Source organism: Phyllostomus discolor, chromosome 2 (assembly GCF_004126475.2).
Source record: "Phyllostomus discolor isolate MPI-MPIP mPhyDis1 chromosome 2, mPhyDis1.pri.v3, whole genome shotgun sequence".
Lineage (NCBI taxonomy): Eukaryota > Metazoa > Chordata > Mammalia > Chiroptera > Phyllostomidae > Phyllostomus > Phyllostomus discolor.
Window position 1 is genome coordinate 78,747,602 of NC_040904.2, and position 21,305 is coordinate 78,768,906.

Genomic DNA, 21,305 nt, shown 5'->3' on the forward strand with positions numbered 1-21,305 from the left:
TCCCCTCTAGGATTTTTATGGTGTCATGGCTTATATTTATTTTTTTTCATCTTGAGTTTATTTTTGTGTATGGTGTTAAGTTGGTGGTCAAGTTTCATTTTTTTACATGTAGCTGTCCAGATCTCCCAACATCATTTGTTGAAGAGTTAATTTTCACTTCATGTTATGCTTCCACCTCCTTTGTCAAATAATAATTGCCATGTAGAATAGACATGGGTTTATTTCTGGGATCTCTATTCTGTTCCATTGATCTATGTGTCTGTTCTTATGCCAGTACCAGTCTGTTTTGATTACAGTGGACTTGTAATATAGTTTGATATCAGGTACTGTGATCCCTCCTACTTTGCTCTTCTTTCTCAATATTGCAGTGGCTATATAGGGTAATTTATGGTTCCATATACATTTTTGAAATGTTTGTTCTATATCTGTGAAATAATTCATTGATATTTTAATAGGTATTGCATTGAATCTACAAATTGCTTTGGGTAGTATAGAAAATTTGATGATGTTGATTCCTCCAACCCATGAACATGGCACGTGCTTCCATTTGTTTGTGTCTTCCTTAATTTCTTCAGTGTTGTGTAGTTTTCTGAGTACAGGTCTTTTACTTCCCTGTTTAGGTTTATTCCCAGGTACTTTGTTTTTCTTGTTGCTATAGCAAATGGGATTTTTTTTCCTGATTTCTGTTCCTGATATTTCATTGTTAGTATACAAAAATGCCTTCAATTTCTGAATATTGATTTCATATCCCACTGTTTTGACAAATTCACTTATTTGGTCAAGTAGTTTTTTTGGTTGAGTCTATAGGGTTTTCTAAGTACACTATCCTGTCATCCACAAACAATGACAGTTGTGCTTCCTCCTTTCCAGTTTGGATGTCTTTTATTTCTTTTTCTTGTCTGATCCCTGAGGCTAGCACTCCAATACTACGTTGAATGGAAGTGGAAAAAAATCAGAATAACTGTACCTACAAAGTTACAGTGTATGCTAGGTGATTTAATTAATGTAAAAGAGCATGTGAAGTTGAAAAGTTAAGTACAATATATTATTACATATTCTTTTTAAATTTAATCTTTATTATATTTTTTCTATTACCATTTAGTCCACTTATATTGTGCCATCACCACACTGTTGTCCATGCCCATGAGTCCTTTCTCCTTTTTTCTCTACCCCTCCCACCAAACCCCTTTAATAGCTGTCATCCTGCTCTCCATCTATGAGTCTGTCCCCATTTTCTTTGATAGTTCAATTTGTTCATCAGATTCCACATATGAGTCAAATCATATGGTATTTGTCTTTCTCTGACTGGCTTATTTCACTTAGCATAATATTTTCCAGGTCCATCCATACTGTTCCAAAGGGAAAATTTTTCTTCTTTTTCACAGCCTGGTAGTATTCCATTATGTAAATCTACCAGAACTATTTTATGCAGTCATCTACTTATGCTGCTTTCAAATCTTGGCAATTGTAAATAACACTGCAATGAACATAGAGGTGCATATGTTCTTTTGATTTAGTGTTTTGGGTTCCTTCAGATCCAGAAGTGGGATTGCTGAGTCAAAAGGCAGATACATTTTTAATTTTTTATGGTATCTCCATACTGCTTTCCACAGTGGCTGCATAAATCTGTATTCCGACCAACAGTGCAAAAGGGTTCCCCTTTCTCCACATCCTCACCAACACTTGCTTTTTGTTTATTTATTGATGATAGTCATTCTGACAGGTGTGAGGTGATATTTCATTGTGATTTTAATTTGCATTTCTCTGATAATTAGTGACATTAAACATCTTTTCATATGTCTATTGGTCATCTTATATCCTCCTCGGATAAGTGTCTATTCAGATCTTTTGCCTATTTTTTAATTGGGTTGTTTGTGGTTTTTGGTGTTGAGTTTTATAAGTTTTTTATTAATTTTGAATATTAACCCCTTATTAGATGTACTGAGAAATATTCGCCCATTCTGTGAGTTTTCTTTTAAGTATATATCCTATAAAAATAATAGCAAGAACTTAAGACCAAGGCAGTCAATTGCTAGATGTCATGAAAAATAGACAGTAAATGTTTTAGAAATTCCAACATTGAAATAAATTCAGTTGAAGTGATGAAAGAAGCTATAAGCTACTCCAAGTTCTGTCTTAAGGGAAAAATGATCATTGCTGCCCATTTATCTTATATTATGAATTGAAATACTTAAATGTGACTCTCCTATAATTTTCAAGGTTATTCATGGGCTTTTTTCACAGTCCCAAAATGTGACTGAAATTTTGTTTGTTTATGCTCCCTGGGGCCCAAGAGTCCTGAAAAAGGACATCTTTTTACCTTTTTGAGACATTCAATAAGCAAAATCACAGTACTTAAAGGCTAATTTTTCATATTCTTATTTTAAAATAGTATTTTAAAGGTAATCATCTTTTAGCTTTCTCTGCAATTTTGTATCATAACAGAAATTCAAGGGTGACAAAAATATAGTGTAAGATGAAAGTTTAGTGACTCTTCCATATGCCACATGTATTGCTTTATGGTCTTAGGTTACAAATACATTTATATTTAGGTTTAAAATTTATTAACATTTTGAATTACATTTTGAAATAGTCTTTAAAAGATGAGAACTAAATTAGGCTCTTTGAAATAAAATCATATTCCTTTAAAATTATGGGTAATACAATTATTAGTGTAATTAAAAAATCACTATCAGTCAATTATTAGATTATTTCTGGTTTGCTTTTGTTGCATCTAGTTTTACTAGGCTAGCATGGTAAACCATTCTTAATAGTTTAATTCTATTCCAAAAATATGTAAAATGAATACTATATATACATACACACACACACACACATATTTAATAGAGAATCCACAATTTAGTTTCATTCAGAGCAAAAAATATTGAGACTTTTTATCACACTAGAAGAAATTTAGTCGTAAGTTTGGAATCTGTACTCAAACTACACATGTAATGAGGGCAATATTCTGCTAATACAATGGATTTGCTGTTGCATTTATCTACAGTTTGTCTAATATTAATAGTTATAAACAAAACAGTGAAATTAGTACTTGGAAGTGTCAGGCACATTTCAGTTCTATTCCCACAACTGCTTCTCTTCGCATCCTTGGGCATCCACTTCTTCAGTAAAGTCATCTTTGATATTGGAGGTCTTGGGAATCTCCTCAAGAATGTTCTCCTTGTTTATATCGAGGAGAAACAGTCTTTTATGTAACATCAAGCAAATCTTTGATGTCTAAGTAGTTTGCAATCAGAACAAGTTCAAAAAGTGTTTCTTGGTCAACTTTAAGGAATTTTTAGTCCCAAACAGGGACTGTTTGCTTCTCTTTGCTCTCATCATCCTCAGGAGAAGGATCATCCTTGTGGTGGGTATATTATAAATGACCTTTTTAAGTATTGCTGAATTAAGTAAAGGAACTGGGTCATTATTAACTAATAATCTGTTCTAACATCTCACAACACAGTCTTGATAGTTACACAACTTACTTATACAATTTGGGACTTTTTCTATTTACAAAAAAATTTAAATCGTAGCATGCATGTTATTTTGCAACTTGTTTTATCAATTTAAATGTTATGCTTATTTTCCCATGCCTGTATATCTACATCATTTCTTTAAAAGCTTTACTGAGATCTGGTATATACATTTAAGTTCCAAACTTTTTTTAATGAAGCAGTAAAATTTATGCATAAAACTTTATCCATTTATTATATTGTTTCAAAGACTAATTTTTGCAAGCTTTATTGCTTTGCTGTTTTTTCAACATTATTGAAGATGATTTTAGACATTTACTTACAAACAACTTTCCTGGTCATTGTAATAGAATTTTTTTCCTTTTTTTTAATAGTATTTAAGTTGCCTCATTTATTCTACTCCTACAATGAGATGCAAATTACTTGATGAATCAATTGAGGCCCAAACTGTGTAGAAATAAAACTGGGGTGTTATTTTTAAAGTCTATTTACATAATTTTCATGTATAATTTATATAATTGTACAGTTCAAATAATAGTATTTTTGCCTAGGTGAACTACCAGAAAATAATAGTCTTGATTTTAATATAATGAGATGACATGAATAAGAAAATTTTTTGAAGTTACGATGAGAAGGGATCTTTTAACAAGGCCAGGCCAACTTTCTGAGATTTTGGTGAATAGCATGTTAAATTCCTAGAAAACACTGGTACAACATATTTTTTTACTGCAGCTTGATGGACAATAATGAGGTCAGCAGAATCAGACTGATCTAATTTGAGGATACTTATCCCCCCTCACATTTCAAGGAAACTGCATTTTATAGTATCTGTCACATAAACAGTTTCTCAAGTACCTCTGGAATGATATAATCATCAGCAGAGGTATACGGTATAAATTACTGAAAACAGCAGCCTAAGGACAAGCTTAACCATGAGCACATTAATCATCCAGTCATAAGACTAATAAAATAAAAATCAAAAGGCACAGATTATGCCGAAAAGAACATTAAAGATAATGCTTCAGGTCTTACTCTATAGAATTAAATGCTGATAGTACTGTGTCATTTTAACTCATCATGAATAAAGTGATTTTTCACTATGGTCTCCACAAGTAGTGATAGTTTTCTGTGCAAATATTTCCACACATTTTTCTCTAATGTCTTGTCAAGCTACCTGCCTGAATCACATTGAAATTGCAGGAAGAAATAGAGTAAGAAAGCTTTGCGCTACCCAATGTTACTATTTCCTTGGGAAAGATGCTTAAAATTCAAAGCTAAAGGCTTTAAAAAAAATAAAATAACATTAATTCTGAGGAAAGGCTGAAAAAAATAGTTCTATATCACTTACAACTTAAGGTGATATAATCGGAAAGACAGAAAAGAGCAAAACCTGACAGACTGTAAATTAAATAAGAAAAATCTGTAGGGCCAGTATTTAAAATATTTTTTAAATATACAGAATGAATATGTTTTGAAAGTAATAAATATATCAAAAGAGCTATGTAGTTTTAAAATTAAACTTATTGGGGTGACAGTGGTTAATACAATAGGATCATAGCAGTTTCAAGTGTACTTTTCTATGGTACATGATCTATATATTGCGTTGTGTGCCCACCACCCATATTATGTAATTAAATGGATGTTTTTAACATTGCTTTAGAACTTGATTTCTTAAAACTTACCCACTTGCCCTGCTGAACCATAAATGTATCCAATTTTTTTTTTTACTTTTGCATGGCCTTTTTTTTTTTAACTTTTGTTGTTGTTGTTCAAGTACCCAAAGTTCAGGTGTTTAAAGATAAATCAGTTGAACTGCTGTAAGCTAACTATTGTTACTATAACAAATTACCACAAACTTTTGCCTCAAAAACATGTTTATTATCTTACAGTTTTAGGTGTCAGAAGACCAAAATCAGTCTTACAGGGCTCAATAAAGGTGACAGGAGGCTTGTTTCTTCTGGAAGCTCTGGGAAAAATTGATCCCTTCCCTTTTCCAGTTTCTGCACACCTTGGCTCACAGTCCTGTCTGCAGCAGACAAGTTTCTTCCTGCCTCCCTCTAACAGTGACACCTGTGATCACATTGGGCCCAGCTGGATAATCCATGTTAATCCCCCCATTTCAAAATCTTAAATTTAAAAACTCCCTAATCACTTTTATTGTGAAGAACATTCACAGGTTCTGGGGATTACAATGTGTACATATTTGGGGGCCATTATTCCTATTATCACAGCAGTCATATGGTTTAACATACCACAGTCTTATTCTCAAACATAAAAAAGACAGAATTAGAAAGAAATAAAGCACTAGATTTGCACATAAGCATTAAATATATTTTTCAAACTCATAACCAGGTTTTAACCACATGGGGAAAGTAAATAACAATGTTATTACCATTATCTCTGATTATAGGGGAAAAAGCACATCAAAGGAAAAGCACATGAGGCAAATAGTTTAGAATATACTATACTATCCAAAGCATGATATATTTAATGAACATTTCCAAAGACAAGGCACAGATCACAAGCAGTATGAAGTATGTCCTCAGGTTTCAAAATCTCAACCCACATAAATACCACATTTATTCACAAGTAAAATTGTGTTATTGATTATGTAGTGTTTCTTTTCTTAACATCTATACAATGAAATGTCATTACATGTTCTTGTTTTGCAGTTTTTCCCATTGATTCATTATCCAAGAAAAGAGGAAAATCACGTAGTCTAAAAGTTTATTCTGATTCGTACTTCCTGGTTTCACTTATTTATTATACTACTGTTCTTTAATTACATTTCATCATGTTGTTGATTGTATTTCTCCTAAAACCACACACACACACACACACACACACACACACATACACACACACACATTTCTGGCAAGAGGCACAGGATAAAAAAGAAATGAAAAGGATAAATAAAAGAGACAGGAAAAAGCACTAAAAAAGAACACAAAGAAGAAAGAAGAGAGAAAAAAAGGCATGGGAAGATTAGAATAAAAAAGAGAAGAAAGAGGATGATACATGAGCAAAGTGAAGAGTGGATTTTATTTATGCTGAAGGTCAGAACTAGGAATTAGGTAGAAGTTGCAGGAAGAAAATAATAATTTCATATCAGACCTTTTTAACAATTAGAGATTTTTCAAAAAGGAATGCATGGCCTTGTGAAATATACTCTTCAGGGCAACTGCTGAAGCAAAAAGTTCATAATCAGCTATCAGGAATGTGTTGAGGGACTTTCTGCATTGCTGAGAACAACGTTAAAACCTCAAAAAATAGATATAAGCCAAAAATTAAATAGAGACAATCCTATATAGATTAGTTAGTAGCAAAATAGGATAATTTAATATTTCTTTGGGTATCTACACGTATGAAAATAATGCTCATCTAGATATGAATAACATCTCTTTTGTTAACTAATTCTATTATATGCTTTTCTTTTCACTTTTTGGATAGTTTTTGGTAAACTATTTGATATTCAGAAAATATAGTAATCAGAAAGGTTTACTTAAAACCATTTTGAAGAATGTGGTAATCTATTCAACAATCATTTATTTTGAAGGTCAGAGCTAAGATTTTGAAGGCCTGAGAAAGCATGTATATCAGATATATAATTCTTCTGAAAACTATACTGAATACATAATTGTACTCAGGAAACATTGCCAAGTCTTTCATTGAGCCTCTGATCTGACACACTCCAGGAGCTATTTTTTCCCTGCCTATTTCTTTACCTCTCTTTTTAGAATCACAAGTTAATATCAATAGTTGTTCTGTGTTCTATAAATAGTTTTTCTTTTGTGGAGGAATAAATGTACTTTTTGCTTTACATTCATAGGTACTACAGTATTGTCAAAATATGCCAAATTCAGATGTTATATAAACATGGGTTATTAAGAAAACATTTCTTTAATATAATCAAAACAAATCTTGATGTTTTGTGTATCAAAGACTTGTTTTAAAATGAACATTTGTGTAGGTTGGTCTTTGAAAATAGAAAAGGCAAACTTTGGGGTGTATATTGACATATAAATTGTTTCCCACATCCTCTGCTTTAATTCAGTAACTATTTAAAATGTGTGCCTAGTGTGTATTTATACAGCTGTTTTCAAAAGCAACATGTTAATATATAGTGTAGCTCAGAAAATCCAAATTAATTGAACCTATTTTCTCTATAAAATACTTAACAAAATAAAAAATTTATCCATAACATGTGGGGACACTAACAGGACAACACTGAAAATTTTAACATCCAATATTAAAGGAAATACTTTGGTAAAGTAGCAACATAATTGAATATTTTATCCATTAAAGTAATCATTATGGAGACTGTAACAAAATATAAATTGTGATTACAAGATATGGCTAAAAAAATTATACAAATTGTGTATATTTTACAGCTATGTAAAATAAGGATTTTTACCTATGGAAAAAAAGTGTGGAAAAAGGACAATATTTTTTAGGGTTTGCATAGTTCTTGGACCCTGAAGTCTATGTGTGATCTGTAAAGTTAGGGAATAGATTTCTTCGATTCTATTTTATAGATGTATAGGAAATAACTCATAAAACTTAGGTGATGTGCCTATACAATTAATTGACCACTGGAGAATTGGAAATAGAAAAGATAGAACCTATATTTGAACCAATAGTTATCCTAATATTCTGCTGCTATCACTGAATTTCTTATACATTTTGCAAGGATTATATTAATTGATCTTCAATCCTAAATTATTAAGAGGCATAATGTGATAAACTGGTCATATTGCTTTATGACATTGTATCTTAAACTGAAAATTAACCATAAGATCATATACATATAAAAAAGACATTTTCAAAAATTGTAATGAATTAATATACTTAAATCAACATAATTTGTATGATTAATTTGAGTCTTAATTTTTCCATAAAGCACCACTTAATTACACTATACATTACACTATAATTCAAACACATTAATGCAATTTCCAACAGGGATAAATGTATTAAAAACAGCTTAATTGTAGTGAGTGTGACTCAACTACATAGTGAATTATTTGAGCACTTTTTCTTATTTACCACACCAACCTATATCTATTTCAGCTTATATCACAAAGTTTTTTCATTTCTTCACAACTTCTATAATTATTGCTCATGTTTAAGAGTATGTTTTAGTCCAACAATAATGCTTTCACTGAACATCTGCAAGGAGTTTTAAATATAGTTTCTAAAGTACTCATTTCCTTAGGAGAACCAAACTTGTCATTCACACAAATTTTAAAAAATACTTTATCCTAGCCCTGGCTGGCATAGCTCAGTGGATTGAGCACGGGCTGTGAACCAAAGTGTTGCAGGTTCGATTCCCAGTCAGAGTACATGCCTGGGTTGCAGGCCATGACCCCCAGCAACCACACATTGATGTTTCTCTCTCTCTCTATCTCCCCCCTTTCCCTCTCTAAAAATAAAAATAAATAAAATCTTTAAGAAATACTTTATCCTTAAGATTCAAGGGTGACACTCAGACATAAAATACAAAACTTAATACTTGAATTTTTCTTAGAATTCTAATAAACAAATTGAACTAACAAGGAAAATAAAGACAGACTCATAGATGGAGAGCAGGATGACAGCTAAGGATGGGGGGAGAGTAGGGGGTGGAGGGATTGAACAAAAAGGAAGAAGGACTCTTGGACATGGACAACAGTATGGTGATTGCTGAGTGTGAGGGGAGTATAAAGGAACTAAATAATAATGGAAAAAATATACAAAGAAAGAAGAAAGAAGAAAGAAAAGAAAGAAGAAAGAAAAAAAGAAAGAAGAAAAGAAAGAAAAGGAAGGAAGGAAGGAAGGAAAGGGAGGAGGGAAAAGAAAAAGAGAAAGGGAGAGAGAAAGGAGGAGAAAGGAGGGAGGGAGGAAGGGAGAGAGGGAGGAAGGGAATTTAAATTATATTTATCATAATCATAGAGAATCTATTTTTTCAAGTCCTATTCTTACCAGTGATTGGTACACTTGAGTGGATTTTTTAAAATAAATTAGAAAGATATCATGAGTTCATAAGGGATATTTCTAATTTGAGTCTACTGTTGTAGGGTTTTTACATATTTTATTAAATGGACATCTGTATTTCCTTTCTCCCTAAGGGGAAAGAAAATTCCTAGTTCTCAATAACACCGACCTAATTACTCATTTACTTTATCCCTTAATATACCCACACAGTTTCAGAATTATAATACCAATACTACCACTAACAATATCCTTCCTAAAAACAATTTAATAATTTTTGCAGTTTTTTTATCTTTAAAATTTATGCCATTGAGATGTATGTTGAGTTACTGTGTTTAAAAGTAATTAATTAGTTCCTTGTGGCTCTATACCTCCAACTCAGTACACAGCTTTCTTTTATTTTTCTTCTAGTTTTTTGAAATTCATTTTTAAGTGTTAATTTGTTTTCTAAGATTTTAAAATATTTACAGGATTTCAAAATAAATCTTCAGAGGAAGGTATATTCTGAAATGTTTGGCTTTTAACCCTGTGGTGTCCATCTTATTTCTTCTCATGCCCTAAGGGTAACCATTGTTATTATTTCTTATTCATAGCTTCTCCTTATATTATATTTTATACATTTTTCTCCACCTTAAAGCTTTTTCACTTAAAAATATATCCTGAAATAGTGCCATTGTAGTATTTATAGATAGTCACAATTTCTTTTCAAAATATCATAATTCTCTGGTGAATGTATCATATTTTTTCAACCAGTCTTGTACTGATGGACATTTAAATTGTTTCTAGTCATTATGAACAATTTTCAGTGAGTATTATTATAAATGTGTCTCTTCATATTTGTGCAATGTATATTCAGGATAAGCTCAAAAAAAGCCAAAATATAAAGGAACATACAATTTGCCTTAAATTGTTGAATTTCTCTTTGTAAGAGCTCTAGCATTTTGAATTCCACCAACAATGTATTAAAGTCCTTTACCATCACAGCCTTTTCAACAGAAATCCTTGCATCAAATTTTTGGATTTTCTGCCAGTCTGATAGATAAGGAATGGTATCTCAGTGTATTTAATTTGTATTACTCTTTTCACGAGTTTTTTTTTTAAGTTGTCTAGGCACATTTATTTGTTTTTTGCTATTTGAACAATATCTGACTTTTTTATACCACTTAAAAAATTTAATATTAAATTATATTTGTTTTATTTACTCTTACTAATGCTGATAGATTTCTTTGGGAATAATTGTTTCTCAACATTTAATTAATTTTGATGTTGACTGAATTTTGAGAACAAATAACAGTTTTAATTATTTGTGTCTTTTGATGTGAGTGTAAAAATAGTTGTGTTTTGTTAAACTAAAATTAGTTATATTTCAAGTTGTTTTTTTCTTTTTTCTTATTTTTGTTCAAGTACAGTTGTTTCCATTTTCTCCCCATTACTATCCACCATCCCACCCTCCCACCTCCCACCCTATATCCTACACCCTTTGGCTTTGTTCATGTGTCCTTTACACATGTTCCTTGATGACCCTTCCTCTTTTTCTCCTGTTATCCCTCTCTCCCTTCACCTCTGGTTACTGAGTTTGTTCTTTATTTCAATGCTTCTGGTTATGTTTTGCTTGCTTGTTTGTTTTGTTCCTTAGGTTCCACTTCTTGGTGAGATCATATGGTACTCATCTTTCAACACCTGGCATATATCACTTAGCATAATGCTCTCCAGTTCCATCCATGCTGTCACAAAGGGTAGGAGTTTCTTCATTCTATCTGCTGTGGAGCATTCCATTGTGTAAATGTACCACAGTTTTTTTATCCATTCATTTACTGATTGGCACTTAGGTTGCTTCCAGTGCTTGGCTATTGTAAATTGTGCTGCTATGAACATTGGGGTGCATAGGTTCTTTTGAATTGGTGTTTCAGCATTCTTATGCTATAGTCCCAGCAATGGAATTGTCAGGTCAAAAGGCAGTTCCATTTTTAGTTTTCCAAGGAAATTCCAGACTGTTTTCCACATTGGCTGCACCAGTTTGCATTCCCACCAACAGTATACTAGGGTTCCCTTTCCTCCACAACCTCACCAGTTGTTGTTTGTTGATCTGGTTATGATGGCCATTCTTACCACTGTGAAGTGGTATCTCATTGTGGTTTTAACTGATATCGCTCTGATAGCTAGTGATGCTGAGCATCTTTTCATTTATCTCTGGGCCTTCTGTATGTCCTGCTTGGAGAAGTGTCTGTTCAGGTCCTTTGTCCATTTTTTTAATTGGGTTGTTTGTATTCCTGGAATGGAGTCATGTGAGTTCTTTATATAGTTTGGAGGTCAAGCCCTTGTCCAAAGTATCATTTGCACATATATTTTCTCACAACTTTGGTTCCCTTTTCATGTTGCTGATGTTTTTCTTGGACATTCAGAAGCTTTTTATTATGAAGTAGTCCCATTTGTTTATTCTTTCCTTTATATTCCTTGCCCTATGGGACATATCAGTGAAAATGTTGCTATGTGGAATATCTGAGATTTTCGTGCCTATGTTCCCCTCTAGGACTTTTATGGTGTTGTGACTTATATTTAAGTCTTTATCTGCCTTGAGTTTAGATGGTAAAGTTTCATTTTTTTGATGTAGCTGTCCAGATCTCCTAAAACCATTTGTTGAAGAGGCTACTTTTACTCCATTTTATGCTTCTTCCCCCTTGTTGAATACTAATTGACCATAGAGACTTGGGTTTATATCTGGGCTCTCTACTCTGTTCTGTTGATCTATGTGTCTGTTCTTATGCCAGTCAGTACTGGTCTGTTTTGATTACTGTGGCCTTGTAATATAGTTTGATGTCAGGTATTGTGATCCTTTCCCATTTTGTTCTTCTTTCTCAAAATTGCTGTGGCTATTGAGGATCATTAATGGTTCCATATAAATTTTAGAATGTTTGTGCTACATCTGTGAAATATGTCAATGGTATTTTAATAGGGATTGCATTGAATCTGTAAGTTGCTTTGGGTGGGATGAACAATTTGATGATGTTAATTCTTCCAAGCCATGAACATAGTATGGTTCAATTTGTTTGTGTCTTCCTTAAATTCTTTCTTCAATGTTCTGTAGATTTGTGAGTACAGGTTTCTTTCATCTTTGGTTAAATTTATTCCTTGATACTTTATTTTTCTTGTTGCTATGAAAGTGGGATTTTTTTTCTTGATTTCTGTTTCCAGTATTTTGTTGATGTACAAAAATGCCTTCTATTCTGAATATTGACTTTGTATCCTGCTGTTTTGCCAAATTCGCTTATTAAGTCGAGTAGTTCTTCGGTGAATTCTATAGGATATTCTATGTACATTATCATGTCATCTGCAAAGAATGACAGTTTTGCTTCCTCCCTTTCCAATTTGGATGCCTTATATTTCTTTTTCTCATGTGATCACTGTGGCTACTAGGACTTCTAATACTATTGGATTAGAAGTGGTAAAAGTGAACACTCTTGTCTAGCTAATGATCTTAGTGGTAAAGCTTTTAGTTTTTGCCGCTTGAATATGATGTTGGCTGTGAGTTTCTCGTATATGGTCTTGATGATGTTGAGGTATGCTCCCCTTACTCCCACTTTACTGACTGTGTTTATCATAAATAGGTTACCTTATCAAATGTTTCTCTGCATCTATGATATGATCATGTGGTTTTTGTCATTCCTTTTGTTATGAGATGTATTGCATATGGATTTGCAAGTATTGTACCATCCTTGCATTCCTGAGATGAATTCCACTTGATCATTGTGTATGATCTTCTTAATTACTGTATGCCATTTGCCAATATTTTGTTGATGATTTTAGCATCTATGTTCATCAGCGAATTAGTCTGTAGTTTTCTTTCTTTGTCATGTCTTTATCTCATTTGGGATTAGAATGATGCTAGCTTCATAAAAAGAGTTCTTGAGTCTGCCCTATCCTGGATTTTTTGGAATGGTCTGTGAAGGATAGGGCTTAGCTCTTCCTTAAATGTTTTATAAAATTCTCAGTGGGGATCTCCATTTCTGTGGTTCTATTCCTATTCTAGTTGTTTGCTTAGTTTGTTTTAGTTTTAGTTTTTAGGTTCAGTTGCTGATAATTGTGATTTTGTCATCATTTTACTGTTCATCGTTTTGATCATCTTCACTTTCTTCTTAAGTCCCTTTAACATATCATATAATAAAGGCTTGGTGATGATGAACTCCTTTAACTTGACCTTATCTGAGAAGCACTTTATCTGCCCTTCCATTCTAAATGATAGCTTTGCTAGACAGAGTGATCTTGGATGTAGGTCCTTGCCTTTCATGACGTTGAATATTTCTTTCCAGCATCTTCTTGCCTGTAAGTTTTCTTTTGAGAAATCAGCTGATAGTCTTATGAGAACTCCTTTGTAGGTAACTGTCTCCTTTGCTCTTGCTGCTTTTAAGATTTTCTCCTCATCTTTAATCTTGAACAATGTAATTATGATGTATCTTAGTGTGTGTTTCCTTGGGTCCAACTTTTTTGAAACTCTCTGACCTTCCTGGGCTTCCAGAAAGTCTATTTCCTTTGTCACATTAAGAGAAGTTCTCCTTCATTATTTTTTCAAAAAAAATTTTCAGTTTCTTGCTCTTCTTCTCCTTCTGGCACCCTTATGAATTGGATGTTGGAATGACGCAGATGACAGCTCCTGGGGTCCACGGCATTGTGGATGAGATACAGGACAAATTCACACAGACTACTGAGTCTTGTGGGAGAAAAGGGATGGTGCAGCACTCTCTCAAGAGGAGAGCACCTCGACCTTGCCTTAACAAACTTTTATTGTGTTCAATTTGCACAGGAATACAGGATGTATAGGTAAAGCTTATCAATCATTTTCAGGCAGAAGTGATTAAACAACAGATAACATACAAAGAACTCTGAGGGCTTATTCTAAGTCAGGGTCAGATAGTTAAGGGGCCATAAAACTTTGGGAAACAAACTCACTTACTGCTTGGACCCTTATCATATAAATTGAGGGTATTAGCAAAGTAGGTTCCATAGGATTTTATGCATTCTTTCTTAGGCTTGATTGTCCTAGGGAACCCACCCTTTCTAGCACAGGGCTACACCCACCTCCACATTGTTTCAGGCTTAAACCAGGCAAGGGAAGTAAGGCAGCCAAGAGATTAGGAGACTTCTTGCAGACAAAATGAGGACTCAGGCTATGTCAAAGCTGAGGGATGAGGGTCCATCACCCCCTTTTTCTATAGCCCCTCAAGTCCTTCCTGAGGGCCCCTTTGCAACCGTGCCTATATTAGGTTGTCCCTCTTTTGAGGAATCTTACGCGTCATTGGCTAAACATTCATCCACCTGGAGCCAAGCAGGGTGAAGAGAAAAGGGGCAGAGGTAGCATCCCTACAAGGAAGATAAGCTTCGTCTCCTTAGTGGCTTATGGTCCTGAGGTCCTTTACCCAGCCTTAGCCATGGGGGGTGGGGGGGCAGATTACAGCTTCTGAAACCAGGCAAGGGCAGTTCCCAACATTGGAACATTTAAAGTTGTCCCAGAGGTTCCTAAGTCTTTCTTCTTCTTCTTCTTCTAGTTTTTCTCCTTCTTCTTCTTCCTCTTGTTCTTGTTCTTCTTGTTCTTCTTGTTCTTCTTCTTCTTCTTCTTCAACACTTGTTTCTTCATTCTGTTCTGGTCGAATGTTTATTTCTTCCTTCTGGTCCAAACTGTTGATTTGATTCTCAGTTTCCTTCCTGTCACTGTTGGTTCCCTGTGTATTTTTCTTTTATTTCACTTTTCATAGCCTTCCCTTTTTCCTCCATTTTGTGACCATACTCAACCATTTCTGTGAGCATCCTAATTACCAGTGTTTTGAACTCTGCATCTGATAGGTTGGATATCTCTTCATCACTTAGTTCTATTTTTGAAGCTTTGATCTGTTCTTCCACTAGAGCCATATTTTTTGTCTTGGCATGCCTATTATGTAGTAACGGGTGGAGACATGGGTATTCACCAGGGTGTGGTGATCCAGGTTACTGCGTTGTGTCAATGTATGTGGGGAAGAGGGAACAATGCCACTTGCTTGCCTCTCAGCTAGCTTTCAGTCACTTCCCCCACTACCCACAAGCAAATTGGGTCCTTGTGTTTCTGATTCCAGGTGAGTGGGTTTGTGTGTGTTCTAGGAACCTGTGGGTCTCCCCAAGGAACTCTTCTATGAGGCTGGGAGCTTCTCTCATTACTGCAACCCCCATGGGTTTTTACTGCCAGAGGTTTTGAGGTTTTATTTCCCTGCACTGAAACCCTGGGTTGTGTGGTCTGTCTCACTGTCCACTTGTTCTTCCCAGTTATCTGTATGCAAATGTGGGACCACTCACTCCACCAGCTTCTGCCTTGACTGCCTGGTCCTCCAACCATAGCCTTGCCATGTGTCCTTTCTACCCTGGCTGCCCATCTCTGAACTTCCTACCTATCTGAATGAATATTTCTTCTTTAACTCCTTGGTTGTTGAACTGCTATACAGTTCAATTTTCTGGCAGTTCTGTTATTTTTTGTTTTTAAATTGGTTGTTGTCCTTTTGTTTGTGTGAGGAGGCAATGTGTATCTACCTATGCCTCCATCTTGGCCAGAAGTCCACTCAATTTTCCTGAATTTGTTGAGGCTTATTTTGTGTACTATTGTGTGGTATATCTTTGGAAATGTTCCATGCACATTTGAAAAGAATACGTATTTTGCTTCTTTGGGATGAAAGGTTCTATATATGTCATTTAAGTCCATTTGATCTAAGACATTGTTCAATGCCACAATATCCTTGTTGATTGTTTGTTTGGAAGATCTATCCTTTTTTGACAGTGGGGTGCTAAAATCCCCTAGTATAAATGTGTTGCTGCCTATCTTTATTGAAGTCCTCCAAGATTTTCCTTATATTTTGGTTGCTCCTATGTTAGGTGCATATATGTTTATAATGTTTATGTTTTCTTGACAGATTCTTCCCTGTAGGATTATGAAGTGTCCTTCTCTGTCTCTTTTTATGACCTTTGGTTTGAAGTCTATTTTGTCTGACATAAGTATTGCTACCCTGGCTTTTTTTCCTGTCCGTTTGCTTGGAATATTTTTTCCAAACCTTTCACTTTCAGTTTGTGCAGGTCTTTTGTTCTGAGGTGGGTCTCTTGTAGGCAGTGTATGTATGGGTTCTTTTTTGTATCCGTTTAGCTACCCAATGCTTTTCAGGTGGAGTATTTCATCCATTTACATTTAAGGTTATTACCAATAGGTACTTATTCATTTATCACCTTTGTACTTGTGTTCCTCTCTGTCTGACTCTTTTTCTTCATCTCCTTAAAGCAGTCCCTTTAGCATATCTTGCAGTGCTGGTTTGGTGGAGGTGTATTGTTTTAGCCTTCTTTTTCTATCCTTTTGTCTGGGAAACTCCTTATATTGCCTTCCATTTTAAGTGAGAGTCTTGCTGGATAGAGTAGTCTCAGTTGCAGGCCTTTGGTTTTCACTACTTGAATATTTCAAGCCAGAAGGGCATTCCCTTCTGGCTTGGAGCATTTCCATTGATAAGTGAGCTGCTAGCCTTATTGGGGCTCCCTTTTATGTTACTTCTTATTTCTGTCTTGCTGCCCTTAAAATTCTCTCTGTCCTTGAATTTTGCTGTTTTAATTATAATGTGTCTTGAAGTAGAACTCCTTGGGTCCCTTTTGTTTGGAACCCTCTGTGCTTCCTGGATTTGAGTGGCTTTTTCTGTCATCAAATTAGGGAAGTTTTCCATCATTACTTTTTCAAACAGGTTTTCTATCCATTGCCCCTCTTCTCCTCCTTCTAGTATCCCTGTTATATGAATATTATTGTGTTTCACGTTTTCCTGCAGCTCCCTTAATCCCTCTTCATTCTTTCTGAGCATTTTTTCCTTTTCTTGCTCTTTCTGGGAATTTCTTTCTACCTTGTCCTCCAGCTCTGATTTGATCCTCTGCTTCATAGAGCCTGCTTTTGATTCCTTCTATTGAGTTCTTCAATTCAGAAATTGTGTCCTTCATTTCTTCTTAGCTCTTGTTGATAGTTCTATATCCTTTTTCATGTTGATATAGTTTGTAGTAAGTCCTCATAGTTTCCCTGTAGTTTTTGGTAATTCACACTGAGTTCATTGAGCGTCCTTATAACCATTGCTTTGAACTCAGTATCTGATAGTTGACTTGCCTCTATTTCATTTAGCATTTTTTTGAGGATTCCTCCATTTCTTTCTATTGGGGATTATTTACTAATCTTCCCATTATTTGTGAGACTCTTCTTGTTTGCTTCTGCTTCTTAAATTGATCTATTTTTTCTTCCTAATTTTGTGGTGTGAACTTCTATGGTAGGAGACCTGTGGGATTCAGTGGTACAGTCTCTTTTATCTCCTGAACTTCATGCTCTTGGGATGTCCTTTATGCCATTTATGTTGGTTCTCTGGATGTAACTGGTTTTTTATTGTTGTTGAGTCTTTATTTGGTGGGTCTTTCCCTCCAGCTTGTTGACTGAGGGTCACTCAACCCACCATGTCTTGTATGCTGTTGTACAGGCACTGCCAGAACAAAAACACAAAGCCCAGAAAACAAATTCACAACTGCAAAAATAACTCCCCTCTGCATTGGCAGTATCAATAGCAAAGGAACCAGTATTCATAAGGTATAAAGCATTTAAGCCTATGATAAGAAAGCAGAGAAATAAGCTATAGTGTAAAATCTAGTTACTTAATATGCACAAACTTGTTGGATAAGAAATGAATGTTAAAAACCTTTGCAGGAAAGAAAATATCGCTAATCATGGAGAAGACCATAGTTGATTTCAACTCAGCAGCCTCTAATATTTACCACTGTTTTTTCTTTCTGGATCTGCTTCTGGTGATGTCAGATATTGACCCAGGAATGTACTGTCTGTGGCTGTCTTCTTCAGTTGTTTATCTAATCACTCTGAACTCAGCTGTCAGGCTTTAGCCCCATAGGGCAGGGCAGAATCCCTCCTAGGATTGGAGCTATTGTTTCCCCTCAGGCTATTGCTGCTCAGAGGGGAGAGGTCCACCTGAGAAGGATGGCTGCTGCATATGTGGGATGACTCAGTCCCAGGATCCTGGAGGCTGCTCTTTCATTTCTCTCCCCAAAGCTTCCATCCTCAGTCTCTTCTCTGGTGTCTCTAACCCACTCTGTCCCCACCTTTGCTGGAGCCCTGGGTAAGGGGCAGCAAGTGAAAATTTGTGTGTTGGCCCCTTAAAACAGTTCTTCATATCTCTAGCCATCTTCTGTGGCAGAGAGCAACACTGTCGCTTTTCACCAGTAGTTGTTATCTGTGTACTTTTGGGAGCTCTGATGTTTTGGGCTGTGGATCCCAGTTAGGGTTTAGACCCCACACTTCTCAGGAGGACCCAATCATTTGCTTAATTATCCCTCCAGCACTGGTGCCTGTGGGTACACAGCCAGCCCTCTAGAGTCTCCACTATACACTTACTAGTTAGGTTGGGCTAAAGATGATTCTTCTGTCTGTTCAACATTATAAGGCTTCTCTCTCAGTATTGTTCAGTTATTTTCTCTGTGTGATTTCTTCACAATTTAGTTTTGATCCCAGATTGTTCCTGGGAGGAGGTTAGTGTGGCTTCCATTCACTCCTCCACCATCTTGCTGATCTCTCTTTTTATGAGTCTTAACATCTATGTAAAAAACTACTGTTTTATAAATTTAAAAACTTAAAGTGAAAAATATTTTGTTATAGAAATGAATTTACAATATATACATTTTACGTAAATTTGGGAAGTTTAACACAAGATTGCTTTAGGCTGAAATTAGATTGTTAAGACAATTTTATATAGGGGAAAATGACATGATACTGAAAATAAACTTCAGAAGTCAAACATTTCAATTTTATTCAAATGCAACTGAAACCATGAAAAAGAAAAAATACATTGATAAGCAATAATTTACTACAGTTAATAAGTTTGTGACATAAACTTTTATAAAGTACTAAGACTTTATAAAGTTTTAAGTCTTGAAGAGAAAGAAAAGTATATAAGTGACCATGTATAAAATTGCAGAGGATTTTACTATAGAAGATTTAGATTTGGTAAAATATAGAAACCAAGTGTATTGTACTTCATGTCAAACCCAAACAAAGCCAGTTTAAAGGAAAATTTCCCTCTCTAAAAAAACCAAAGATGATGAGCTCTAGCCCTTATTCTTGAACTACATGGAAATTTCCTAAGTTCCCTACTAGTATTTTTAAATTATTTTAATACTTCATTTAGATTGAATAGATTAGATGCTAAGGCTACCTTGTTAATCTTATACCTATGCATGATGTTCTTCTCAGCAAGAATTATATTTCTTGGAAGACAAAATATTAAAGGATTACGGAATATTATTCCTGCCAATTAATTCTTGTTCTTTTCTTTTATTTCAGCACCTTCCCTGATAGGTATGGTGAGGAAGGACTGGGCATCCCAAAATAGCATTGCTCTATCATGGCAAGCACCTGCTTTTTCCAGTGGAGCCATACTAGACTACGAGATCAAGTACTACGAGAAAGTAGGTCTTATTTGGAGCTTCCTAAAAAGTTACATATACATACATATGAATATATGTATATACTGAGCATGTTATTATTCTATGTTATCTTACCTTAAAACCCATTCTTTGGCCTAACCTCATACCTACTATGTCTTTGAGTACTCTCTGATTTACTATTGTGCATATAATTTCTTAATTAATTTGTCTTGTTTTATGTCAGATTAACACAGAAGATATAAAATGTTTATTTCTGTCATGACTAGCTCTAGGAGTTTTACATATAATAAGAAGTAGTAACTTCTGCAATTTAGAGTTTTGTTGATATAACATTGTTTCTAAATTTACTTGGGAAGAAATGGTGGAATGGAATTACTATAACCTAAAAAGAGTTTGTGTGGTCATATTCTTTGCCAGTGAATTCAAAGTTACAGTCTACTATAACTTACAAGGATTAGTATATTCACTTACTAAGTGAATAAATAGAAATAGCTGATCATTTAAAATTTTTCTCTACATTTGTGTCAGCTGTTTTATTTATAAGCAGCTAGCAAGATAAATCTGGTTAATAAATCAACTGCTAACCTTAATTTCATTTTTGCCATTTAACAATGTTCTCAATTATATTTCCATGATTTTATACTTACTTTTATAGTTTTCACACTTTCTTTATGCTCCCCTCATTATTCCTTATGATAGTGCTGCTACAGGTATTACAGCAAACCACATGTTCAAATTTGACAGTCTCATTGTGTTAATGCTATTCCAGAATATTCATAAAGGGAACATTAAATTTAAAAATTAAATGTAAAAATTATATATATTCAATGGTATACTACAATAAGAAAGAACTTCTTGAATTTCTATAACTTACCAGAAGCAAAGAAATATCAAATAAATTAAGGTCTTCTCTGAAGAAATATAGGAGCAAAAGAAGAAATAAGTATTTTTCTATTCTATTGCTTCTGAGCAAGTATAAGTTTGAAAAAGGGAGTAACTCAGAAGAATGGCTGAATCCATTTTGACATTCTAGTAATTCCAGCATTATGTGGTCAATGAAAACTGTCATTATTGTTAATTAACATGGATAAATTCATAGTGTAAGACAGGAGGAATTTATTGAGTTTAAATTGGATTATAGATTTTGCACATTACGCAGGCCAGCATGTGTTTAGAAGTCTTGTTGCTTTATCCTTTCAAATGTTACTACCTGTAGTTGTCACAACAATACACATGTATTCTGTTCTCTAATTTAATAGATCTTCATCTATTCACAAATTCTGATTATTTAAAAAGCAATTTACACATACATATAAGCAACTTCCAAAGGATGAAAATATTTCTCTGTGTTTATAAAGGTTATACTTCCTACACAGCAAATCACTC

The 21,305-nt window shown here is 34.3% G+C and overlaps 1 protein-coding gene across 4 annotated transcripts in view; it reads left to right on the plus strand.

Moving 5' to 3' along the window:
- EPHA6 (EPH receptor A6) overlaps positions 1-21,305 on the plus strand; it is a 920,707-nt gene that overhangs the window by 524,953 nt on the left and 374,449 nt on the right. For all 4 annotated transcript variants that reach the window (XM_036017966.1, XM_028504400.2, XM_028504401.2 and 1 more), the window contains exon 6: positions 19,816-19,940. In XM_036017966.1, the coding sequence (XP_035873859.1) occupies positions 19,816-19,940 (125 nt within the window). The remainder of the gene's footprint in view (positions 1-19,815; positions 19,941-21,305) is intronic.